Source organism: Panthera pardus, unplaced genomic scaffold, assembly GCF_024362965.1.
Source record: "Panthera pardus isolate Hobbes unplaced genomic scaffold, ASM2436296v1 HiC_scaffold_11, whole genome shotgun sequence".
NCBI lineage: Eukaryota > Metazoa > Chordata > Mammalia > Carnivora > Felidae > Panthera > Panthera pardus.
Window position 1 is genome coordinate 3,344,755 of NW_026526666.1, and position 26,513 is coordinate 3,371,267.

At 47.4% G+C, this 26,513-nt stretch overlaps 1 protein-coding gene across 3 annotated transcripts in view; it reads left to right on the plus strand.

The window, feature by feature from the left end:
- The first annotated feature begins 864 nt into the window (after positions 1-864).
- Positions 865-26,513, plus strand: part of PDZK1 (PDZ domain containing 1) — a 42,960-nt gene continuing 17,311 nt past the window's right edge. Inside the window, exons 1-6 of one of the 3 annotated variants that reach the window (XM_019436508.2) lie at positions 865-1,056; positions 18,267-18,478; positions 19,146-19,395; positions 21,586-21,722; positions 22,811-23,006; positions 25,625-25,821. In XM_019436508.2, the coding sequence (XP_019292053.2) occupies positions 18,269-18,478; positions 19,146-19,395; positions 21,586-21,722; positions 22,811-23,006; positions 25,625-25,821 (990 nt within the window). In that variant the 5' untranslated portion in view covers positions 865-1,056; positions 18,267-18,268. Of the gene's footprint in view, positions 1,057-15,242; positions 15,309-18,266; positions 18,479-19,145; positions 19,396-21,585; positions 21,723-22,810; positions 23,007-25,624; positions 25,822-26,513 lie in introns of those variants that run through there. The other 2 variants (XM_053890396.1, XM_019436512.2) reach the window with 2 other exon arrangements.

The following is a 26,513-nucleotide window of genomic DNA, read 5'->3' on the forward strand; positions in this document are numbered from 1 at the left end:
AATGACCCGTTTTGAGTTAGCGGCTCAGATGTTTGTTGTTTTTGATTATTTACTCTGTGGTTTGGGCCCTGCCTTTGCCGGGGAAAGCCAAGGCCCAGCTGAGATCAGCAGCCCCTGCGGCTTGGGTGGAGGAGGGTTGAGGCCACCCGGTCCTCTCTGGGCTTGCGGTTTGCTTTGCCTTACTGCCTGGAGCAATTTCTTGCCCCGATTTCTAGTGTGGGCCAAGGATCCAGGTCAGTCAGCCGCCTGGCGTCGGGGCCTGCCCGTGTGGGTGCTGCTGCTAAGGGATCATCTGCTCAGGGCGGCTGGGGGGCGAGGGGCTGACGCAGGGCCCCTCCCCACCGCCCAGGCGGCCACAGCTACACTGAGGACTTGCTGAAACACCTCCCACCTTCCCCGGCTGGGCTTGCCTGAGAGACTCTCAGTGGGTGTGAGAGGAAGGCAACTGTCCGTAGTTTGGAGAATAGAAACAGAGCAGCCTCAGGTGAAAAAACTAAGGAGGAGAGGGCATCTGAGAAGAGGAAGGGAATCTGGGAAGTCGGAGCAGGGTTTGGCCTGCAGGCCTTCTACTCGGCGGGGGTTGCATGGGTTACCCCTCCCCAGGAAGGTCTCAGCATGAGGATGCCCAGGGGGTGGCCCTGAGCCCTGAGCCTGTGCTGGGGCACAGTGGACATTCTTAACACACTGCATATGGAGGTGTTGGTTGGGGTGACCATGACACCTGGCACGGAGAGGACCGAGGAAGGCAGAGGCGCCTCCTCCCCAGCTGCCCTTTCCCTCCTCCCCCTCCTCTTCTCTGGGAGGGGCGGACAAACAGTCGCATCCCCGCAGGGTTAGGCGGGCCCAGTGCTGACTGGCGTTAACACCACCTCCGGGCCCACCAGCTGGCAGGAAGCAGGACAGAGGTCACTGGAACTCAGACCACAGGTCCCTGTTAAATACATCAGCTTTTAAATCAATCTTTGTTCAAAGTCCAGTGAGTTCCAAGACTAGAGCTGGCCAGCAGAGAGAGAATTCCCTGGTGAGCGGACCAGCTTTTCTTCTTCCCAGATCCAGGTAAGAGCTGACACTGGGTCCCCCTGCCTGAGGGCGCTGGCTGCCTGGGCCTGAGCCACCTTCTTTCTCTTCCTTTCTCCTTTTCCAAGCAGTGGCTGGCTGCCAGGGCACAAGGGAGGCTCATGGGGAAGGAGCTAGGGCCCTTTCGTGGGGTAGCGGGGTATTGCCCACACTCTGAGGTCCTCTCTGCTTGTGACTCCCGACCCTCGCAGGTCAGGGTCTGCTTCCAAAGGGATTGGCAAACTGATCCTCAGAAAAAGCTTTCCCAGGGTTGCCTGAGGGGGTGTTGGCGTGCACCCATAAGGGAGTGTGACAACGGAGCTCCCAGGAAGAAATGTGGAAAAACCAGGGGGTTTCTAGGCTGGCTGAGTTTTAAATCGACCTCTCCAGGCTCCACCCTTTGGAGTTTATAATTCTAGGGTCTTGTGTGGGGCTGAAAATCTTTGTTTCTTTAACACGCTTCCAGATGATTTAGGTGTGTAGCCACGTTTGGGAACCATAGGCCGCTTCCTCAGCGGAAGAGTCAAGGGACTTCAGTGTGACTTCATCTAAGGGCTCACTGGCCGAGGTCGGGTCTGGGCTGGTTCTTCTCTCCTCAGCTGTCCCCGCAGGGTTGCACCGACGTGTTCTCAGGCCCGGATCCAGAAGCCACAGGGGCTGGGTGTCCAGTCACCTGTAGTCACATGTTCTTTTCCTGCAGCAAATAACTCAGGGACTTTGAGTTTGTGTGTTATGACTAAGTAAATTGTTCTTATCTTTGACTCTTTTGTATGTTCTTTGCACTATAAACTATGAAGTAGCTGGTAATGATGTCTTGTGTTCCTAGACCGCTGGCTAGGCAGCTCCTTCTCCTCCAGGGAAAAGGACTTGGGACTAGAATTCAAAGAGCCTGCCCTGGGATTTGGTTGTTAGTGACAGACCGTTGGAGGGGTCAGCCAACTGGAGCTTCAATTTCATCATCTATCAGTGAGGGCCTCTCCTTTTTCCCCAGGGCTGTACTGAACATAAAATTATAAACAGGATGTGTTTGAGGAGATTTAAAGCACAAAGGTAAGGTGTGTGCATTTCCAGTGTGTGTGTCTCAAGGCTCTGTGGGAAGAAACAGGCTCGTAGGACTCATTGGGACTCCTTGTCCTGGTGTTTCATCGCAAAGAGCCTCTTTACTCACTTGTAAGTCAGGAGTCGAGAGTGGATCGCTGTTAATGACTAGCTCACCAAGTGTAAGGTGGGGCTCTAAGTATTCGGAGCTTCCCGGTTGCTTGGAAGGCTGGCTCTGTCCCATCATCTGGGTCTGAATCCAAATGTTACCTTTCCAGGAAGTGCTAAGCCTACCTGCTCCCCGCCCCCCCCCCCCCCCCCCCCCCCCCGCTGTCCCACCACTAACTGTCCTCACACATAGCCTTTGTCACCAGAAATCCTCTCATTTACCTTCTACTTGTCACCCGTGCCAGATGTCAGGCTTCGGGAGAGCAGGGATCTTGTCCTTTGTGTCACCTGCAATAATCCCAGCTCTTGGGGCAGCTCCTGGCAGAGAGTAGACGCTTAGATATTTGGCTGAATGGAAGTTAGTTTGGCAGGGAAGGAGCTGCAAGAATAGAATCAGGATGGTTTTTTGTTGTTTATTTTTGAGAGAGAGAAAGAGAGCAAGGTGGGAGGGGCAGAGAGAGAGGCACACACAGAATCCGAAGCAGGCTCCAGGCTCTGAGCTGTCAGCACAGAGCCCGACGCGGGGCTTGAACCCATGAACTGCGAGATCATGACCTGAGCTGAAGTCGGAGGCATGACAGGGGCTTAACCAACTGAGCCACCGGGGCGTCCCAGAATCAGGATGTTTTTGATAAACTGCTCTTAAGGAGAGGACAGTTAAGAACTCTGACACTCTCTGATCATCTGAGGTCCTGGGTCTGATCACGTGGGCATGGGCATCTCTGGGTTGCATCTTGGTTAAATGATTTTCACATTTGTTGCATAGGAGTTTGAGGAGGGTAGCAAGTTCAACTGGACAAGTTTCCTCAAGATCTCGGCAACTCCTCTCCTTGGCATTTCGTGAAGGACCGTCCAGCTTTTCTTAATCTCGTTGCCTGGTTGTCCGGTGGCTATGAAGGGTATGGGCATTGGCATTGACAAACTGCGTGGCAGAGCAGACACATTCTTATCCTCTGAGGCTCTGTGTCCGCATCCATCAAATGGCACAACAGTACCTCATTCTAGTGTTAGGAGGATCAGAGAGGGGAAGACACACAGGGCCTCGCACACTGTCAGTGCCGCTGTTTTGATGATCTTCGGACACCTTTGCCACAGGCAGGACCCCAGGGGAGGAAGGAGCACAGGCCGTGGCAAGGAGTGTTGATAAACAGGAAAGATAGCCTTGAGGCAGCAACGCAGGGTTTGCTCTGGGTCTGAGATGGCCTCCGGCATCCGAGAGGCTCTAAGCCTCAACTGCTCTCAGCACTGACGGCTCTTCTGTAATTGACAGGACGGCGCCTAAGATTCCTCACAGTCTCACCTGACCTGCTTCCTCCTTTCAACATATACCTGTTGTCTGGGCTTGCTGAGCCATTCACGTTCCTGAACACAGCGCGCTCTTCACCTGCGGTGCTTTCCTCCGTCCAGCCTAACTGCGTGCGTCCCCTAACACAGCATAGGCCTCATGGTGGGGAGGCTGGGGAGATGGCCGAAGGAGCCCTGACTCAAGTGGCTTTGAATCCATGGCTGTCGAATAGCCATGGGAAACCGACTTAACTTTTCAGAATCTCTTTTTTTTTCCCTTGTAGAATGGAGCATTTGGATTAAATGCAAACTCATAACAGGTACCGAGGCTGGTGCTTGGTGCTTAGTAGGAACTCGATAAATATGTAAAACAGCAGCAAAGCATTTTCTTTTAAATGTTCTAGCACCCATGCCATCGTTGGGTAATTATGCTTGTGACTTTCCGCACCTCACTAGTGGGCTCTGTGAGGGCAGAACAGTGTCTAACCTGGCTGGGGCCTTGGTATCTGTCCCATAGTAGGAAGTGAATGTAACTTGTTGATTATATAAATGCTACTTGAAATTTGGATGATGGAGTGATGCCTTCAGATGGTAGTGGTCAGGAAGGGATTTGTGTTTAACTTAAAATTTGAAAATTTTAAATGGGTAGGTTTTGAATTCATTGACTTGGAAAGAATGTTTGCTTAGGAGCTACTATGAATAAGTAATCAGAGTGAGGAAGGTGCTTCAGGCAGAGCAGGTAGCACGAGCAAAGGGCAGGCTGGGTGTCGGTGGCCACGAGGAGGCCAGTTTGCTGTCTGCTGAGGAGCTCTGGGGAATGAGACAGGGCTGGGTATGCTGAGCCTGAGCAAGGGGTTTGGATTCTGTTTCTTCTGTTTGTTTTTAATGTTTATTTATTTATTTATTTACTTTTGAAACAGAACGAGAGAGAGAGCATGTGCATGCGAGTGGGGGAGGGACAGAGAGCGAGGGAAGGACTGAGAACTCCAAACTGTCAGCACAGAGCCCGACACGGGGCTTGAGCCCATGAACCGTGGGATCGTTTCCTGAGCCGAAATCAAGAGTTGGACATTTAACCGACTCAGCCACCCAGCTGCCCTGGATTCTGTTTCTTACACAATTCTTTTAGCGCCTGACAAGATGAGGGCAAGATCTGAAGGCAGTGACCAGGAGAGCCCGGGGGCAGGAGGACTCTGGCACACATGAAAACAGGGAAGGGGTAGAAATGCAAGGTCAAGGGGCGCCTGGGTGGCTTAGTCGGTCAAGTGTCTGGCTTCGGCTCAGGTCATGATCTCACGGTTCGTGAGTTCGAGTTCCGCGTCGGGCTCTGTGCCGACAGGGCAGAGCCTGGAGCCTGCTTCGGATTCTGTGTCTCCCTCTCTCTCTGCCCCTCTCCTGCTCACACTGTTTCTCTCTCTCTCAAAAATAAACAAATGCTGGGGCGCCTGGGTGGCGCAGTCAGTTAAGCCTCCGACTTCAGCCAGGTCACGATCTCGCGGTCCGTGAGTTTGAGCCCCGCGTCAGGCTCTGGGCTGATGGCTCGGAGCCTGGAGCCTGTTTCCGATTCTGTGTCTCCCTCTCTCTCTGCCCCTCCCCCGTTCATGCTCTGTCTCTCTCTGTCCCAAAACTAAATAAACGTTAAAAAAAAAAAAATAGCTTGTTGAAAGGAAGATTTATTTATGTCTTTATGTCTGCTTTGCCGGAGACGTCTGTTGGTACCAGCTGAGACACAATAGGGTTCCTCCTATGCTGTTGGAAGAAATGGCACTTGTGAGGCCCTGGGGCTGGCTCTGAAGGAAGGCGGGCACGCGGGCACAGGGCAGGAGGGGGCACCAGGAGGCCCTTGGGCAGGGCTGGTGGCTGTAGGGAATTCTCGGCCCGTCTACAGTTGCTGACTTAACATCTCCGTCTCCACCAACTGTGCTTTTGCGACAGGAGTCTGGTGTTCTGTTCGTCTCACAGATGCACTCCGGTGGTGTAGGAGCCCTGTGCTCCACGTGGGCCCAGTGTGCGGCCATTGCTCAGCCTTGCCAGTGACGCTGTTTCCTCCTTGCTGAAGTTGCAAGGGTTTTCTAGACCAGCAAGGCGTTCAGTGCAAAGCGAGCGGCATTCGGGCTGAATGTACCGCTGGGCCCCTGCCCTCTCTGCCCGGCCCGCCTTTGATGAAACAGACATAATTTACTCTTCGGTATCTCCTAGGTATACAATCAGATATCTATCCACAGTCACAATTCCTAGGGTTAAACATTATTCACCTGCTGTCTTGTGAAGTTGTTGTTGTTTAGTTTTTTCTTGGCTCCGGCGTTGGTTACGTAAGTGCCTTGCGAAGAGAGGCTATGTTTTGTACTCGCTGCACCACTGGTTCCCAACTAGGAGAGAGGACGGCACTAGACCCATGGTGCTCATGGCTGGCGGTTGCAGGGTACCCTGTTTGTGGAATAATCCAATTGTATCCTCTGCAGAAGACAGTCCCGGGGCCCCTTCTTTTCTCCTGAAGTCACTGCACCTGGCTGTCTCCAGTGACATCCCTCTTCTGTTTTTCTGCCTCCAAACAGAATGCAGCTCCCCCTACATCCTTTCTGTAATCTTCTGGAAAGTCAGTGATGCTACGTGGCCAGTGGGCCTTAATCACTGGTTACTCCTTGGCTACGGATGATCCACACCCGGACCAGCTTTCTGTATATTAGGTCATGCCTCCCTCATTCGATCTTCTCTACCCTCATCTGTTCCTTGGTCCCTGTGCTGGTTACCTCGTGTGCATGTCTGTTAGAGCTCATCTGCCTCAGGTGCCGGGACCCCCTGGCCCACTTAGCCTTGAAGTTTTATAAAGGCTCCCTGGCACTTTTTTTTTTTCTTAAATGTTTTATTTATTTTTGAGACAGAGACAGAGAGCAAGCAGGGGAGGGGCAGAGCGAGAGGAAGACACAGAATCCAAAGCAGGCTCCAGGCTCTGAGCTGTCAGCACAGAGCCCGACAGGGGCTCAAACCCACGGACTGCAAGGTCATGACCTGAGCTGAAGCCGGACGCTTAACTGAGCCACCCAGGCACCCCATCCCTGGCACTTTATACTTCCTTGATAGGTGGTATTTGGTTCTATTTTTGTAATTCCCTGGCTATCAGACTTACATGAAACTTCTGGGTTCTGAGGAATCTGAATTCATTAAGTTCATTATTTGCACTTTATTCCGTGAGGAACAAAATCCTCAGCCCTGACTTCCTAACAGCTAAAGCTGACTTTGCAGAGATGGCATTCAGGCCATGGATGGAAAATCGCCAACCTACTTATCAAGGGGCCTGCCTACCCCCAGCCCATCCCTCCTTGTCTGCTTCAAAAAGAAAATGGGGAACACTGTTCAAATATTCTCACAGAGGAGGGGGTCCCCAGGGCATCGGGGCTCCCACCAGAGGACAGGGAAGATGACGCAATGGCCTTCTGTGCTCCAGACACTGTGCTTAGATGCTCCACAGGTTCTGTCTTAAGCAATCTTCACCGTGCCCATATGCATCTCTGATTTCAGGCACACTTCTGTCTTTCAAAATCAGGGAAGTCACCCATATTCTTGGTGCTAGTAAGTGCCAACACTGGGATTAAAAACTGGGTTATTTTTTAAAACTCTTTTTCTTACTGATATCCTTTACCCAGACTCAAGTGATGTGGGAAGATGGAAATAAAACTACAAATTCCCGGGGCACCTGCGTGTCTCAGTCGGTTGAGCGTTCGACTTCGGCTCAGGTCATGATCCTGTGGTCCTCGAGTTTGAGCCCTGTGTCGGGCTCTGTGCTGACAGCTCAGAGCCTGGAGCCTGCTTCAGATCCTGTGTCTCCTTCTGTCTCTGTCCCTCCCCCACTCATGCTCTGTCTCTCTCTCTTTCTGAAGAATAAATAAACATTAAAAAAAATTTAAAAAAATATAAATTTCCTTTCTATCACCTGCATACCTAGACATCTCTTTTAGACTTTTCATGATTAGAAATTACTCTGTTTTAAAGATCTTTAAAAAAAAAAAAGTTTACTTCTTTATTTTGAAAGAGAGAGAGAGCAGGGGAGGGGCAGAGGGGAGGGAGGGAGAGAATCCCAAGCAGGCCCCAAGTTCAGTGCAGAGCCCAACATGGGTTTCGATCTCATGACTGAGATCATGACCTGAGCTGAAGTTGAGAGTCAGACGCTTCACCAATTGAGCCACCCAGGCGTCCCTGTTCTAAAGATCTTTTAAGATGACTTTTCCAGGTCGATACCTTATTTTTTGGAACCACTCCTTCAGTACCTCCTTCCTTCTCATTCACCCTGCTGAGTCAGTCCCTGACCGCTCCTCTCTCTAGCCCTACACTGGTCTCCCGTTCCTGCTCTGTGCTCATCCTAAGTATAGAAATTCTCATCTTCTAGCCTTCTGTTTTTTACATAGGTCAAACCCCACCTTAGGGTAAAAGTTACCACTTTCTCCTATTTTTTTTTTTTTTTAAATCCAAGTTAGTTAACATATAGTGTAATAAGGGCTTCAGGAGTAGAATTTAGTGTCTCCTTCTCTTGTTGATGGACCCTATGGTGAGAAGAAGCCATGAGAAATCATCCTGATTGGTCCGCTATAAATTAGTAAGATCGACCTAACTATCTGAGGGAAAAAATTTAACTGAAGTTGTTTCTTAGAACATTGTATTCAATTTGTTGACTCATTTTAGTGAAACAATGCTGTGGCTACTGGAAATCCTTTTGGCCAGTGGTTAATAAACTGCCAGCCCAGGGCTCGATTCTGTTGCGTTTACATGGAGTTTCTTAAAAAACTGGAAATAGCTGTCGTTTTTTTACAATGGGGACATTCTGCATACATCCAGATTTCCAGATTCTCTTGAGAAGTCGGCAGATCCAGCTTTCTGGGTTCCTATTTCCTCACTGCAGCTGTCTTTTCCTGCCAAATACCAGCTAATTCACAGGCCTCTCCCGGCCAGCCTCTGCAATTTGTCAGTTTGAACCCATGGACCCTTGGTCTGTGTTCCCAAAGATCCTCATTTGTCTCAGCTACTTTGCAGGAGGGATTGAAGGTCAGGTGAGTGGCCTTATTTTCCTCTTTCTCTCATTTTGTTTTTAACTTCTGCCCCAGTGGAAATATTTCATCCCATGGAGGTTAAACCCATTTCCTGTCCTGCCTTGATGGCAACATGCTGCTCATTTTCTTCACATTGGAAATAAAATCATCATCTCTGCTTTCCCCTCAGGCTGCTATCCTGATGCTCTCCATCATCGCTTTTTTTTTTTTTTTTTCAATTTTCTTTAATGTTTATTTTTGAGAGAGAGACAGAGTGTAAGCGGAGGAGGGGCAGAGAGAGAGGGAGACACAGAATCTGGAGCAGGTTCCAGGCTCTGAGCTGTCAGCACAGAGCCCGATGAGATCATGACCTGAGTGAAGTCAGATGCTCAAACAACTGAGTCACCCAGGCGCCTCACCATGACACCATCTTTTAATGGTATCGCTTTTCTGTCAGTCACCAAGGCATGAGCTTGGTTTTCGCTGACACCTTCCCTTTGCAACACTGAACTCAAGCAGAAGCCTTGTGAGTCTCCTCACCGCCATAGTAAGAATACCATAAACTGGGCGGTGGAGTGTGTGTGTGCTTAAACAATAGAAATTCATTTCTTCACAGTTCCAGAGGCTGAGAGTCCGAGGTGAAGGCATCAGCAGGGTTGGTTTTTCTGAGGTCTCTCTACTTGGCTTGCAGACGGCCACCTTCTTTCTGTGGGTTGCACTCCCTGTGTCTCTTCATCATCTTGTAAGGATTATTGGATTATTTCCCTACCCTGTGACCTTATTTAACCTTAATGATCTCTTTGTAAAGTCCAGTCTCCAAATATAATCACCTTGAGGGTTAAGGCTTCAACAGAAGAATTTGGGGAGGGACACAGTTCAGTGCATAAGAGAGGGGAGTCTGGGGCTTGAAGCAGGAAAGGCATCACAGTTGGATAGTAGGAAAAACTGAGCTAAAGTAATAAATCTGGGAAACAAACGACCTTCCTGGAGCAGCAGGTAGAAGGAGACGGTGATGGCAGAATTAGAGCGATCTTGCAGCTCAGCACTGCGAGGAGCCAAAAGCACCCTGTGCGGGAGCTGGCTGTTCCTTGTGAGGGCAAACCACAACCCAGCTGCGTGTGAGAGAGGTCAGATTAGGGGGAGGAACAGGGGCCATGACACCCCCGGGGGCTGCCGACCTGTTGCACCTCTCCTCTGGTCACAGTGGGTGTAAATGAGTATTGTGGACACGGGTGCTGTTGAAACGGCTCTGACTGTGGCCACCTCTGCCTCTGGAAATCTGAGGGAACAGGACTGAAGGATTGATATAATCTGTCGCTTTACTGCTGTTGCCTCCACTCTGTTCTCACAGCTGCCGTGCCGGGTCAGGGCCTGACCGTCTGTGAGTAGGATTATCACAACGGCCTGTGACCTGGCCGCCCCACGGGGCTTCTTGGCTCCAGTGCATCCCGCCTGCCATTCTCGTGGAGCCCAGCTCTGAACCTGCCCTTCCTCTGCCTGTAGTGGCATCTGCTGACCACGAAACTCAGGCCAGATCCTCGGGCTGGAGTTCAAGGCCAAGATTTTACAGCGTAGTCAAAACTAATAGAAGAATCTCAAGATCGGGTAATTAACAGTGGGAAATGATGGCAAGAGGTAGAGAGAAGGAGAACAGAAAATGTCACTAAGCTTAGGACACGGAAGTCCAAGGGCCCAGGTGGCTCAGTCAGTTGAGCATCTGACTCTTTTTTTTTTTTTAATGTTTATTTTTATTTATTTATTTATTTATTTATTTATTTATTTATTTATTTATTTTTTTAATTTTTTTTTAATGTTTATTTATTTTTGAGACAGAGAGAGACAGAGCATGAACGGGGGAGGGTCAGAGAGAGAGGGAGACACAGAATCCGAAACAGGCTCCAGGCTCTGAGCCATCAGCACAGAGCCCGATGTGGGGCTCGAACCCACGGACCGTGAGATCATGACCTGAGCCGAAGTCAGACGCTTAACCGACTGAGCCACCCAGGCGCCCCTATGTTTATTTTTATTTTAGAGAGAGAGAGAGACAGAGTGCAAGGAGGGGAGGAAGAGAGAGAGAGGGAGACACAGAATCAGAAGCAGGCTCCAAGCTCCAAGCTGTCAGCACGAAGCCCGATGCGGGGCTCGAACCCACGAACCATGAGATCATGACCTGAGCCGAAGTCAGACGCTCAACCGACTGAGCCACCCAGGCACCCCAAGCATCTGACTCTTGATTTCAGAAAGATAAATTGGCTGTCCTTTTTGTCATGTTGGGCCTTTAACTCTTCTCTGACCACACCCAAGCATGTTCCCACTTCCACACCTGACGTCCACATCGTTCTCAGTGTTTAGAATGTTCTCTTCCTACTTCCGTACCTATTGAAGTCCTACCTATCTGTTGTCAAGATCTACATCAAGTCCTACCTAATCTGTGAAGTCTTCCTGAATTTGCCCCACGTTGTAGGTCTTATAGCATTTAGATTGTGCTCATAGAGGTAACTCTTTTTGTACTAAAACTTTTCCTTTGCCCCTATTCAACTATAAAAGTCCCTTGAGAATAGAGGTGGTGTTTAACTTTATTCCATCAACCATTTAAGAGTATTTTGCATTTTTAAAAATGTTTATTTCTGGGGGGTGGTGGGAGAGAGAGAGCACATGCCTGCATGAGCGGGGGAAGGGCAGAGAGAGAGGAAGAGAGAGAATCGCAAGCAGGTTCCTCACCGTCGGCATGAAGCCCGACATGTGGTTCAAACACGTGAACTGTAAGATCATGACCTGAGCCAAAATCAAGAGCCAGACGTTTAACCCACTGAGCCACCCAGGTGCCCCAAGAGTATTCTGCATTCAAGTCAGGGCGAACATGGGTGGCCTGGACAAATGAAACCAGGGTCATAATGTCTTCTTCTTGATGTTCAGTAGAAAGTGGAAGAACCTTTGATCACGATCCTAGGTGGCCTTCACCCAATCCAGTATGCTAACTGAGGAAGTTAAGGAGGGGGAAAGTGCTTGGAAGGGAACAAGAAGCTGAAATAGAGCTGTCACGCATTCCTCTTGCCCAGGGGCTCATGGGATGACTGGAAGAACCACAGGATGACTGGTAGGGCCTCAGATAGGAATGGAGCTTAAGACTCCACCCACAGGGTGCTGGGGGAGGAGGCATGGCTTCTGCTTTTAAGGTTGGTTAGATTTAGGGGGTGGAAAGTGGCCCCACAGACTTAACCCATAGAGTGAAGACCACATGGGAGCCGTTCAAGGTTGTTTTCACCTGCTTGATCCTGTTTGCCTGGCTCAGAACTGGAACTTGGGGAGGGAGGCATGAGGCACAGGCTTCAGGTCACCATGCACTCCTATACTGTTGGCCAAGGCATTGACTGGTCAGAGCTGGATCCTGAGGACTGCACATGGTGGCCAGGGCCTCTCCTATCCCAGCTGCCCCCTTGGTTTCTCATGTTGAGTAAAGGTGAGCTTAAGGTGGCTGTTAATAGTTCACCCAACCTTGACATTCTTTTCTGATCCATGAGGGTGTTATCCCAAGACTGAGGAGAATAAGTGGGAGTTAGGAACAGCAAAGGGTGGTTTTAAGCACTAGTTTCTTAAGTTAGTGGGACCTTCTAAAAAGGCTCCTGTTCGGGTTTCAAGCCTGGAGCCTGAGTCAGTAGATCTGGGGTGAGGCGTAGGCATCGATTTCTAGAAATCTCTATAGGTGATTCTGGGGGCCAGCTAGGGTTGGAATCCAATCTGTAAGGTGCTTGGGAGGTTCAGTGAGGTTGTGTACATGCCTGGCACACAGCGAGTTTTCAAATGGCAACGTGATTTATTATTGCATCACCTGAAGGTCTGTAGATGTATACTCTTTCGACGAAGTATATCTGTTCACTCAGATGAAAGTGGATGGGGCCTTTGGGCATGAGTGGACAACTCCCAGGATTGAGGAGATGAACGAAGATCTTATAATTCTTGCTTTACTTCACTTTTCTAGGAGCTGTCCTTTCTTTTCCTTCCTCAGAAGAATTTGATCTCCTGACTTGTGTTTTATCTGATCTTTAGCAACTTCAGGATTCCTTTATGAAACACCTGGAGGCTCACAGGAGTTAGACAAATAACTCTGCTTTGGAGTAGGGCACGTTTCAGAGAACCCCATGTTCACTTTTGTATTGGGAAATGCTTTGTGTTCTTGTCAGGCTCCCACTGACCTTGAGACTCTCAAATATTTCTTAGGAGATCATGGAGTTTTCATGAGCTAAGTGGCTTTAAGATCCCTTCACTCCCACCCGTTTCCTGCACTGGGTAGGCTTATGAGCATTCATGTCTATGATAGTTTTCTTTTCTTTTCTTTTCTTTTCTTTTCTTTTCTTTTCTTTTCTTTTCTTTTCTTCTCTTCTCTTCTCTTCTCTTCTCTTCTCTTCTCTTCTCTTCTCTTCTCTTCTCTTTTAATTTTTTAGAGCATAAGTAGGGGAGAGGGGCAGAGAGAGAGAAACAGAGAGAGAGCAAGCGAACCTTAAGCAGGTTCCACGCTTAGCACAGAACCTGATGTGGGGCTCGATCCCATGACCCTGGGATCATGACCTGAGGCAAAATCAAGAGTTGGACGCTTAGCAGACTGAGCCACCCAGATGCCCCTATGATAGTTTTAAATTAGAAATTTCCACATATAACAATTATCTTAGAACAGAGAATGTTTTATTTTTAATTTTTGTCTTTTTTGTAGCTGGCACACAATGTTATATTCTTTTCCGGTGAATATAGTGATTTGACAACTTTATACTTTATGCTGTGTTCAAGTGTAGCTACCCTCTCTCACCGTACAACACTATTACAGTACCATTGGCTGTATTCCCTATGCTATACCTTTTATCCCCGTGACTGATTCATTCCATAACTGGAAGCCAATATCTCTCACTCCCCTTCCTCCCTTTTGCCCATTCACCAACCCCTCCCATCTGGCAACTCTCAGTTAGTTCTCTGTATTTATGGGCCTGTTTCTGCCTTGTTCACTTTTTTAGATTCTATATATAACTGAAATCATATTGTATTTGTCTTTCTCTGGCTTATTTCACTTAGCATTATACCCTCTGTGTCCATTCATGTTGCTACTAATGGCAAGATCTGATTCTTTTTAGTATATGTGCTGCCAAAGCGAACACAAGATCTCATTCCTTTTTATGGCTAATATTCCATTATTTAATATAATTAATATATTACATATTAATATATTAACAATAAATATATATTTGTACATTATATATTAATATATTATATCATTAATTTATTAATATTATATATATTAATATTACATATTAATATTATATAATTATATATATAATATATATATTTCCATCTTCTTTATCCATTTGTCTATTGGTAGACACTTGGGCTGCTTCCATATCTTGGCTATTGTAAATAATTCTGCCATACACAGGGGTGCACGTATCTTTTTGAATGAATGTTTTTGTTTTCCTTGGGTAAATACCCAATAGTGAGATTACTGGACCGTATGGTAGTTCTCTTTGTAATTTTTTGAGGAACCTCCATACTGTTTCCCACAGTGGCTGTACTAATTTACATTCCCACTGGTAGTGCACAAGGGTTCCTTTTTCTCCATATCCTTGCCAGCACTTTTTATTTCTTTTTGTTACTGGCCGCTCTGTCAGGTGTAATGTGACACCTCTGTGGCTCTGACTTGTGTTTTCCTGATAATGAGTGATGCTGAGCATCTTTTCACGTGTCCTGTTGGCCATCTGAATGTCTTCTTTGGAAAAATGTTTATTCAGGTCCTCTGCCTATTTAAAAAGCAATCAGATTATTATTATTATTATTATTATTATTATTATTATTATTATTTTGTTTTGTTTTCGTTTTTGTTTGCTTTTTCTTTTGGTAGAACAGGGAAATTTCTGATGTGCAGGGTGACAGGTAAGGCACACTTCACTACAAGTCCTGTCGACTTCAGGATCAACTGAGTGGAGTCTCACTGCTTCCCCAGCCAGCCCTGCCGAGGAAAGTCCGGCAGCTTCCAGACCCAGACACACAAACTGAGGGGAAAATGAGCCGACTTCTGAGCCTCGGCCAACCAAATCGAATTCTCTTGGCTTTTTGGGTCTAGTTTTTGTAGATCATGAACCCTTAGGAACAGCTCCTGGCTCAGACTTCTCTGTGTGCAGGCTGGTGGTGAGGGGGTGTTGACTCGGGGTCAGAGATGGGCCTATGTTGATGGTTGTCTGAGAGGTTAGAACCCTTGGCCAGCTTGGAGCTCAGAAGAGTCCTCTGGGTCCCACCAGCTATTTCTTTCGTGTGGTAAATAGCCCAGCGGCTTCAATTCTTTCTTCTCTGGCCACATCCAGAGGTCCTGTGTGCCCTCCTCTGTCGTCATTGCCTTGCCTTCCCAACTTCTAAAATGTGCCGCGTTTTTCTTCTGGGCCATGGGCATATTATTCTCTTTCCTCGTAGCAAAAATCTACTCCTTTTGGGAGAAGGTGGGGTCTAAAGGTAAGATTAATAATTAAGATTGATTAGAAAAAATATCTGGCTCTCAGCCCTGAGTCTCTCCTGTCCACCAGCCAGCACTTTGTTCTCTTTCCCACAGACAAACAACTTTGTTGCCAAGAATTGACTTTCTTCCCAGAGCTCAGAAATGGTTACAGCTTTCTTTCATTTCTAGGGTTTTATTTTGGCGATGTGAACTGGGGGAATAACGCCTGTTGAAGATTTAATGGGCTCCAGCACTGGATGATTGCTGATACGGTATTATAGAAATCCATATGCTTTCGCTAGTTAAACACTTGTCCACCATAGGGATGTGGGCTGGATTTTCTCAGGAAGCAGAAGACGGAGATTGGGGCTGAAGAAACAGCCCTTAAATACAAAGATCCTTCCTATTAGGCCCTGTGTTCCAGAGTCCCAGGCATCCTCATCACAAAGCAGCAGGTCGTCGTGGATCCCAGCCCCGATTTAGGGGCCAGTGTAACACCAGGATGCAGATTAGATGGACCCAGGCCTGGAGCTGGACTGGAGCCCAGCCCCTTTGACTCCTAGCTGAATTGTCTCTCAGCAAGATGGCCAAGGAAATAGTTTTAGGGCTCTGAGGGTCCAATGGAAGGCCCGGCTTTGGGGTTTCAATATGTTTTTCTCTGCTGCTGTGGTGGAAGGAGTTACATATTTCATCAGTGTGGCGTGGGCACCGGCATTAATCCTTCAGCGGCTGACCAGTGGGAAGGGCTGACGGGTGGCAGGAGGATGTAGGGGGCCAGTGCCCAGGCTTCAAAGACACAAGTGCGGATCTGAGTGATTGCTGTCTGGCTGTTGGAAAACTTTCATCAAACAAACAATTTGGGATCTTTCCAAGAAGCAGTGATCTGTCTTTTCTTGTGTGTTGAGCTTTTGGGTCTCTACCGAGACCCAGGAAAATGTTGCCTCTTCCCCCCTCCCCAAACACAGGACTAGTCTCCTAGCAAGGTGGTTTCACATTCTATCCTCCCAGACCTGCAGAGAAAGAGATTTTGATCCTGTGGCTGACTCCCAGGGTGGGAGATCGCTGAATTTTAGGGGTGAGGGCCTGAGAAATGGCCTTATTTTGATTATAAGGACTTGTTGCAGATTTTGCAGGATTTGGTTGAGGTTTGTTTACAATTGCTCCCAAATTTCGGAGGGCTCTGGGTTTTTTCTAGCTTTTCAACTCTATGAAATTGCAAGCTGAGAGGGATCTAGAGGTGAGTGGACAGCGATGTGGATTCAAGCTGGAAAATGGAAGTGATACTTGCAGGCCAGATGCTCAGCAGAAAGAAAAAGTAAAGGCCCAGGGAGCCTGGGTGCCTGCATGCAAGGAAGCCCTGCTCTGGTGATGCCCAGTCCCTCCTAATGCCCTCCCCTGTCTCCTCCCAAAGCAGTGCTTTCCTGGCGATGGGTCATGCTAGGAGGGCTGCGAAGCTCCCCCATGGGTGGGTGATGACCTCACGATTGTGGCTCTATTTTTCTCTTCGCGGGAGACACAGCGGGGAGGGCTCAGCCCCGGGCCCTCGGTGAGAGATCACTTGGAACAGTGTCTATTTGTTTGTTTTCTTGGCCGCTTAGTCATTCGGGCCGCTGGTGGCGTGGCCGCCAGACTCTGCTGAGACTGTCTGTAATGGCCAAGTTGTCAGGCAGCAGGAGGCTTTCTGCCAGGTTTGAACTGTATGTCTCTGTGGGCATGAAGGTCAGAGATGGCTATCTGGGATCACCATGGGGTGGCTTCTAAGGAGCCTGGAGCACTTTGCTGTCTCTCCTCCACGCCCCACCCCCCACCCCCCCATACCCCACACGGTCATCTGTTCCTGTCCCTCCAGGAGGGAAGGGACAGACGGTTTATTCTCTGATTTACTGGTAGGGAACTGTGACGAGCCGAGCACGAGGCTTGCGCAGCAGGCAGCGTGACCTCAGAGTCCAGCCTTCTGCTCCTGGACCTCTGCCTGGCACCAGCCGATCTGGCTTCTGTTCTCGCTCTCCTGTGGAAGAAGATGCTTAAGCTAGGAGGGATCGATGATGCTGGCAGGAGCCTTCCCCGTACGAACCTAGTGCCAAAGTCCCAGCTGGTGGTTTTCATACTTGTCCTTGCTTCCTCCTGTGGCCCGGGGCCCTGCTCTGGCAATGAGGCAAGAGGAAGGGCAGGATGGATGGGAACAGAAGCTGCTTCAAACAGGAGAATCTGACCCGGCCACAGGAGTCCTTTCTCTGTTGGGTATCCCTACTTTGCTCTAAAACTTCAGGGTCCTGGTTCTCTGTCTCCTCTCCAATAGGCCAGGCCAGCTCTGAGGCCTGGCTTCTCTGGTTTTTAGTTGTTTGAGGTCTTCCTGATCCTGTCCTACCTTACCTGCCTCCCACTAGTCCTTCAGGTCTTGGGAAAGGCGTTTTCCCAGGAAGCCATTCTTCCTTCTGCCTGTCCCAATCCCTGCTCCCAGCGCCCTCTGTTATAGTCTGCCTTATCACTGTGTTCTTTCCTAGCATATCCCTCACCATGTGTTGTTGTAAAAATGTGTGGCCTCTGTATGAGAGGCGAAGTAAAGGTCCATGTTGTCCACAGATTTATCCTCAAGGCCTACTACTTGGGAGGCTCTTTAAATATTTGAATGAAAGTGGGCTTGTATCTTTCTTTCTTTCTTTCTTTTTTTAAAAATTTATTTATTTATTTTGAGAGAGAGAGAGAGAGAGAGAGAGAGAGCATGAGCATGAGCAGAGGAGGGACAGAGAAAGAGGGAGAGAGAGAATCCCAGGCAGGCTCCATGCCATCAGCACAGAGCCCAGCATGGGGCTTGATCTCACGAACCATGAGATCATGACCTGACTGAGATCAAGAGTTAGACGGTTAACTGACTAAGCCACTCAGGTGTCCTGGGCTGGTATTTCCTTAAAATATTTAGGTCAGGTGTTAAACCTACTTTCTTTAGGAAACAAAGAGGAATTTGGGTTTGGAGCTATTGAAACTGAAAAATCTATGTCTGGGACCCAGCCAAATACATGGGTCTGAAACTCAAGTAAAAAGGTCATCCTTTGGGAAATAGATTTGGAAATCCTTGGCAGGTCCTGGAAGGCAGCCTCCTAAACCTCAGTGTTGCTACAGTCTAGATTTGGTGTGATTAGAAGAAGAGAATTATGGGAGATGGAACACACGGGTTCTTTCTCCAAGGGGATTTTCTGTCCCCTGGGTTTATCCAATTTTTTTCATCACAGAAATGGCCTCCACCTTCCACCCACGAGAATGTGAGCTGTCTAAACAAGAAGGGCAAAGCTATGGCTTCTTCCTGCGAATTGAGAAGGACACTGATGGCCACCTGGTCCGGGTGGTTGAGAAGGGTAGCCCAGCGGAGAAGGCGGGCCTCAAGGACGGAGATCGAGTTCTTAGGATCAATGGTGTCTTTGTGGACAAGGAGGAACATATGCAGGTGAAAGGGACATTTGGGGTTCTTCTAGGATCTCTTTGGCTCCCACATATCTGCTGATTAGTGTTTGGGGTCAGCAGAGGTCTCCCAGCTGCCACTGACAAGGCAGACACCCTATGGCTGTACTTTCTGCCGGTTGATTGTCTCCTCCAAATTAACTGAGAACCACAAAATGGTTCTTAGATTGAATAGTGTCAGAGCTAATAGGCACTGTGTTTGCTCTAGGCTAGAAACTATGCTGGGCGACTTCATAATCATTATTTTGTTGAACCTTTGTCACAACTCATGAGGTACGTATTACCATTCTGCAGATGAGGGCTCAGAGGCTCCGATGACTTACTAATGTCTTGATGCAGTGAACATGTGGGACGGTCTGACCTTACCCCACTTCTGCCTGCCTCCCCATGCACGCCCTTTCCACCACACCATGCTGTTTCCATGAGCCCAGCTGGGATCGGGGCGCTCTAAGTTCTAACAGTGCTAGAGCCCCGCCCCCTCCAGCCCGCACCTGGTTCTTGGGAGGGGTGGGGTAGAGACGGCTGGACACTGTGCTGACTGTTTGGGCTTCAGAGACCAGCATTCAGAATCCTCTGGATCCAGAGACTGAGCCAGATGGCGAGCATCCCCTGGAATCGCTTCTTGGTTCAAGTTATCTTTTTCTTCCTCCTAGGTTGTGGATCTGGTCAGAAAGAGTGGGAACTCCGTGACTTTACTAGTCCTGGATGGGGATTCCTATGAGAAGGCCATGAAAAAACGGGTAGACCTGAAAGAGTTGGGTCAAAGTCGGAAGGAGCCGAGTTTGAATGATAAGAAACTGCTCCCTGTGGTGAAGGAAGGAGCAGAGACTTGGACGCAGCCGCGTCTCTGCTACCTGGTGAAGGAGGGGAGCAGCTATGGCTTCTCTCTGAAAACTGTCCAAGGTGGGCTTCAGGGCAGGATTTCCAGAAGAAAGATACTGTTATTGGCTAATGGCTTCTTTGACCACCTTTTCAGATGCTATGGCTGTCTAATTGTAGCTTCTCCCTCCCCTCTCCCTCCTTCCCTGACCCTTCCCTTGCTTTGACGATTGTGCAACAAGGGATCAAAACACTGGACCCATCATGGGGTGATGAGGGGCCACTGGGCACTCCTGTCCCCTAGTGTTAGGCTGAGCTTTGAGGTCAGAGTGTTAGAGGGCTGGTGCTTCTTTGTTATTCTTTCCTAGCTCCTTTAGGGTGAGGGTGGAGGGGAGAAGGGGGAATAAAAGGCAAGAAAAAGGAAATTTTTCATAATAGCTACTTTTGAGTAAGGGTGCTGTCTTTCCACTTCAAGTGCCCAGGTGATCACACATTCAACAAATTCTTGAGGGCCTGTTGATGTGGCAGACACCATTCTAGTGGCTGAGGATGCTATTAAAAATCCCACCCTCCTGGGGTGCCTGGGTGGCTCAGTTGGTTGAGCATCCAACTTCGGCTCAGGTCATGATCTTGCAGTTCATGAGTTTGAGCCCCGCGTTGGGCTCTGTGCTGATAGCTCAGAGCCTGGAGCCTGCTTCGGAGTCTGTGTCTCCCTCCCTCTGCCCCTTCCCCGCTCATGCTCTGTCTCTCTCTGTCTCTCAGAAATGAATAAACGTTTAAAAAAATTTTTTTTTAATAAAAAAAAAATCCCACCCTCCTATGACATTTAAATAGTACCTTCTCAGCTGTGGCCCAGCCTCAACTGCTCTGAGGTACATCCCTGACCTCTGAGAGGTACATAGTGATCTGAAAACTCCTGACCACCAGAAAGTACTAGAAACTCTGTTTGTAGAGTTTCAGAGATACAGACTATGCAATTGACTGTGGTTCCGTAATGGTGTCTCTGGGATTTAGAGCCATAGAGGCTACTGGTTCTACCTTGAATTTGCTCCTCCCATGTTCCTTCTGATACTGGAGAAGCACTGGTCATAATTGGGTAAGTGATAAAGAACAGACCAATAGTAAACATAAAACTTGTTTCCAAGGCCTATTTAACCTATAGCAAGAGATATAAACTAGGTAGAAGAGGCATTTCTCAAGTTTGTCCACTGTTAAACATAATGGTGTAGGTGGTCAAGGGAAGCCTGGCATTTCTTAGAAGTCCATTATCAGCAAAATGGTAAAAAAATTATCATAATTCAGATTCAATCCATTTGGCCTTTGTGTTAGTGAACATAATGCATGGTTTAAATAAGCTTTAGGAAGAAAATGTTTTCTACATGACAAATATATAACAAGAGAAATTGTAATGGGAGAAATTTTAAGACAGCAGTTTCTACTGTTATTCCTTACAAGTGATTTATTTTGTCATTATGAAGCTGCCCTTTGCCTAGGTTGAAATATTAATATCTTGAAAGAATTGATATCATTTCTATATCTATCTATATCTATATCTATATCTATATCTATATCTATATCTATATCTATATTTGTATCATTTCTATATCTAGCTGCCTTCTGTGGCTCTGTCCTCCTAGGCTTGCATCAATGAGATTTGGTGACCTCATTGGTACATGATGGTTGGTGATAGAACTAGTTAAAGAGGACAGGGGGCACCTGGTGGCTCAGTTGACTGTCCGTCCGACTTCAGCCCAGGTCATGATCTCACAGTTTGTACGTTGGAGCCCCACGTCGGACTCTGAGCCCTGACAGCTCAGAGCCTGGAGCCTGCTTCCGACTCTATGTCTCCCTCTCTCTCTGCCCCTCCCCTGTTCACGCTCTGTTCTCTCTCTCAAAAATGAATAAACGTTAAAAAGAATTAAAAAAAAAATAAAAGGACAGAATGGAACAGATGCTTTCTAATTCCACAAATGCGAAGAATGGGAGTGTGACAGCGATACAGCCCGGGCACAGCTCGGTGCTTTTCCGGTTCAAGAGGCCAGTGCCACCTGAGATTCCTTCCTTGCGTTTAGTTGGGGTCGGAAATTCTATTCGAATCAACAAAACCCAACAAAGCTCCTAGCACAAAGCCAGGAGCTGTAATTATAATTCTAGATCAGAAGGCAAAGTTAGCCTTAAAATTGGAGGTTGTAATTTTTACGTTATTGGGAGGAAATCCCTTATTGTTGGACTTTCTGTGTGATGGAGTTGTGATGCTGGTCCACTCCCTTTCAGGCAAAAAGGGAGTGTACATGACTGATATAACACCTCAAGGTGTGGCTATGAAAGCTGGTGTCCTGGCCGGTGATCACTTGATTGAAGTAAATGGAGAGAATGTAGAAGACGCCAGCCATGAGGAAGTCGTTGCAAAGGTATAGCCCAAAGGGGCACTTTTCTTACCTTTTACTCTCCTCCTATTGGAAGTGACAGGAAGACAGGAGTGGTAGTTTATGATGGAAGGAATATAATGATGGGAAGCTAATCCTTTGTTTTCAGAGTGAATAGACTCACTAGTGGTGTCAGCAGGGTTAGCATAGGGTTTTGGAACAAGGCTAGTTTCGTGTTATTTCAAAGAAAAGGATTCTTTTTTTATTTATTTTTTTATTTAAAAAAAAAAAATTTTTTTAATGTTTATTTATTTTTTGAGACACAGAGAGACAGAGCATGAATGGGGGAGGGGCAGAGAGAGAGGGAGACACAGAATCAGAAGCAGGCTTCAGGCTCTGAGCCATCAGCCCAGAGCCTGACGGGGGGCTCGAACTCACGGACGGCGAGATCGTGACCTGAGCTGAAGTCGGACGCTTAACCGACTGCGCCACCCAGGCACCCCAAAGAAAAGGGTTCTAAAGAACTGTCAACTTTATCTTTTGGATCTTTTTGTACCTGATTGGGAGCTCCGTCTGAATTTATAACAAATTGAGTGTTTCACTAAAATGTTTTAGCTCAAGCTGGCAGATAACCAACGTGATGATGAATATAGAGCTACGTGTAGGAGGTGTTGGAAGACCTGTTACCCCAGGTCTTATGTCCTGGGTCCATGACACATGGATTACGCTCTCAGGTTTTCCTTTGAGGTCACGTGGAACCATGAAAACTGACCAACTTCTCCTGGTAGAATAATTTTTCACAGTAGACCTTTACCTTCTTTTCCAAACTCCTTCTCTAGACGTAAGTACTTCGCTTAAGTACCTTTCTGGGTTTTCTGAATCTCAGCTCTCACTTGGGTTCAGTTAGCATCTGTGTGGGTGAGGTCATACTTAACAAAGGGGAAAACAGCTGTAGAAGTGGGGATCGAGAAATCCCAGGGAGATCAGGAGGTAGTGTTATAGTTCAAACTCAGGCCTCACACTGCATATTTTCTGTCGAACCTAGAGACTGTGTGCCTCTGCGCAGGAGCTCTCCTCCTCCCCCGTGCCTTTCTTGGAGACCGCTGTCAGTCTTACTGTGTGTGCTGTTCCAGGTGAAGAGTTCTGGAGGCCGCGTCGTGTTCCTGCTGGTGGACGAGGAGACTGACAAGCTCCACACCGAACAGAAGACCAGATTCAGGAGAGAGACGGCCAGTTTGAAACTGCTACCCCACCATCCCCGGCTCGTGGAGATGAAGAAGGGGAGCAATGGCTATGGTTTCTACCTGAGGGCAGGCCCGGAACAGAAAGGTGAGGCGCTAGACGAGCAGAAAGCGTGGCAGTGGAACCAATTGAACAATGAAGTCCAATTCTTCATCCTAGTCCGACTCCAGAGTTCTGTTAGGCCCCCAACTTCCTAGCTGCTGCACGAGGGGACAGTAAGAGACTAGAAGGCATAGCTGGGTCATTTTCCATGGGGGCCTGACAATGGGCCTCTCGGGTTTTCCTTAGCAGAATGATAAAGCAGAATTTTAGATCTGGGTGGTAGTGCGCTGTAAATTTGCTCTCCAGGGGGGAAAAAACCCACCTAATTTGTAGCATTTGTTGATCTATTTTATTTTATTTCGGTGGTGCAAATACTCCCATTACATCTGATTTCAAGCTACCAATGTGCTGTCACAGAGTGCAATGTGGAGAAGTATTGGCGAGAAAGGGTTCTCACGAGCTTGGACGAGCCAGCTCCAATACGCCACCAGATCCGAGGCAGAGGTGTGGGCTGGGGCCTGGGAATCCAATAGAACCAGGAATCTTTCTGATTCCTTGCAACTCAACAAGAAAAGAACTACAGTCCTTCTAGGGAAGCTGAATACATAAAAGAACGCAGCTTCAGGCCATTTTGCAAGCTGTTATTCTCCTAGAAGTTGCTATGTTCTGTTCATTATGTATATTTGAATTAATCGAATGTTAATTTGATTCATATTATATAAAAGCATCCTCAGGGCCTTCTAGAATATCAAGTAGATCAAATAGGAGTTCTTCAGTCAAGGAGCCTCCTGTTTAGTAGAGGAGATGCAATACTTATGTCCGTAACTGAAGGTAGTTGTGAGGAGAACCTTAATATGGGTTAGATAAAATACTGTTGGAATTCAACGTTGGAACACATTTTCCTTACTAAAAAAGTACAGGAAGACCTCATGGTAGAGATGGCACCTGAGCTCAGGCTTTGCAGGTATGAATAGAATTTGGACAAACAGATGGTGTGGGAACAACGCAGACCATTCCATTAGGATAGGATTGTGTGAATAAAGCAGGGAAATATGGGCACAGTTTGGCATCTGAGGTGTAGCACAGGAAACCATGTTAGAAAGGTAGGTTGGAAAGAGATGATGAAGGGCCTTTAATACCAGGTTGAAGAGTTTAGACTTGGCTCTGTGGTCGATGGGGAGTTAAGAGTTTTTTCAACAGTGTGATAAGAAAAAATTAAGCCTATAGCACCTTGGGGGCTTACACATCTCAAACACAATCCTAATAATTCTGCAAGAAGAATTTCTGAACTTAAAGGCTTGGAGAAGATACAGTAATTATTATAAAGTCAAATAGTTGTGGTTTAACTGGGACCAAACTCAGGTCTGTTCTGTTCTTTTTTTTTTTTTTTTAATTTTTATTTTTTAATGTTTTTATTTATTTTTGAGACAGAGACAGAGCATGAGCAGGGGAGGGGCAGAGAGAGAGGGAGACACAGAATCCAAAGCAGGCTCCAGGCTCTGAGCTGTCAGCACAGAGCCCGATGCGGGGCTCTAACTCATGCACTGTGAGATCATGACCTGAGCCGAAGTCGGATGCTTAACCGACTGAGCCACCCAGGCGCCCAGGTCTGTTCCGTTCTAAAGCCCACACTCGTGCTGTTGCCCCGGGGAATGACTTGGTCCGACATTGCATCAAGAAGAATCTGAAGGCAGATCTGTATTGGAGAAGGCATAGATCAGGGACAGGGAGAGCAATTCATAACTGAAGGTAGGTAGAGTTTAAGGCAGGAACAAATACCACCTGCATTGGTAGAGGAAGTGGCGCCAGAGAAGAGGAGATGTGTCAAATATTAAGGCAGCAACAAAGGACCTAGGAGTTGATTGGAATATGGGGAGTGGACACTGAGGAAGAATTGTTCCTACGTGTCAGTGACTGGAGTGATGGTGCTCCCATGAACAGGTGACCTAGAGGAGGAGCTTTGGGATGGGGGTGATGGGCAGAGATGGCTTTTGGTTTGAGTATGTTACATTTGAGGGATCTATGGGATACCTAGTTGGAGATGCCCAGCAGCCAGCTTGAAAAGTGAAACTGGAGCTTGTTACAAAAGTGGGAGGGACAACAAAAAAGACAGTGTGGGAGATCTGAAGGCATCTGGTAAAGACAGTTCAAGTCGGGAGAGGAAGGTGGAAGACACATTGTCGAGGCACGCCCACAAACACATTCACAGTCAAATACACCTAGTGGCTACTAAAATGCCAGCATGGGTTTCCTAGGCTCTGTCTTCTTTGGTTTTGTTCTTCTTTTTTCTTTCAACCCCCCTTTTAATGGCTTAGCTTCTCCATAAGATGTATGGGTTACAAGAGCTTCCTGGGAACTAGCTGACTCCTAATAGTTAGCATGTTATTTTGTCAAGATTGAGCCTCAGATACTTTTAGTAACATGATTTTTTTTCCTTAAGGTCCTTTCATTGGTAATGGCTAAGTTTGTTCCTGGAGTAAGTTCTGGGCAGGGAATGAGGCTGGATAGGATGCTTACAGGCTTTCTCTGATGCCAGTGGGAGGGGCAGTAGCATTCAGCATGCCTTTTACATTTATTTATCAGATCCTTAGGCTCCAGCAGAAATGCCACAGTTTAATTTAGGGATCTTTCTGATAATTTTATTTAATTTTTTGGGAGGGTAGGTCAAGTCGTCAAGGACATAGATTCCGGAAGTCCAGCAGAGGAGGCCGGCTTGAAGAACAACGACTTGGTAGTCGCTGTCAATGGCGAGTCTGTGGAATCCCTGGATCATGACAGTGTGGTGGAAATGATTAGAAAGGGCGGAGATCAGACTTCGCTGCTGGTGGTGGACAAAGAGACGGACCGCATGTATAGACTGGTAAATAATTCAAGGCCACGCATTCGTGCATTAAGGTTGGGTCCATTCCCTCAAGTCCTCAAACTTTGGCTAAGTTACCACTTTGATTTTCAAACTGGAAGGGGTGTAACGGTCATCATTAAGGCTGCATTGAAGGTCAAGTTGGTAGTGACAAGAGAATGCCAAGTGATTGGTACGTGAGTTTTAAATCCTTAGATTCAAGTTTTTGAAAGAATTTGCGAATGTAACTACAGAATTACTCTTGCTGATCTGAGAAAAATCTACGAACATTACCCTTGAAATTGGCAGATATAGCCCTAACTGTGCCAAATAGCAAACAACTGGATTTTAAACTATAGACCAATAAATGCCATTAACCCTGCACAAAAGCCTAGAAAGGATTATTAAATAGCTCCTGAGCCCTTAGCAAGGGAATAGAAACATGGATTCACCAAGACTAACATTAGTGTCACACTAACCTTATGTGCTCTTAACTTTTAATCACAACAGGTGTTACCTGCATGTCTTTTTTTTTTTTTTTTTTTTTTTAATAATCTTTTAATTTTATCACAAGAACTGAGGTTTGGTCTAGTTTAAGAGACATTCAGGGGCCTTCGATGTACCATCCGCCTTGCTAGGTGGTGGTCACACAGATAAACAAAGATGAACTTATTCTATGTGATATACAATAATGGCAGCATCCAAAGGTACAT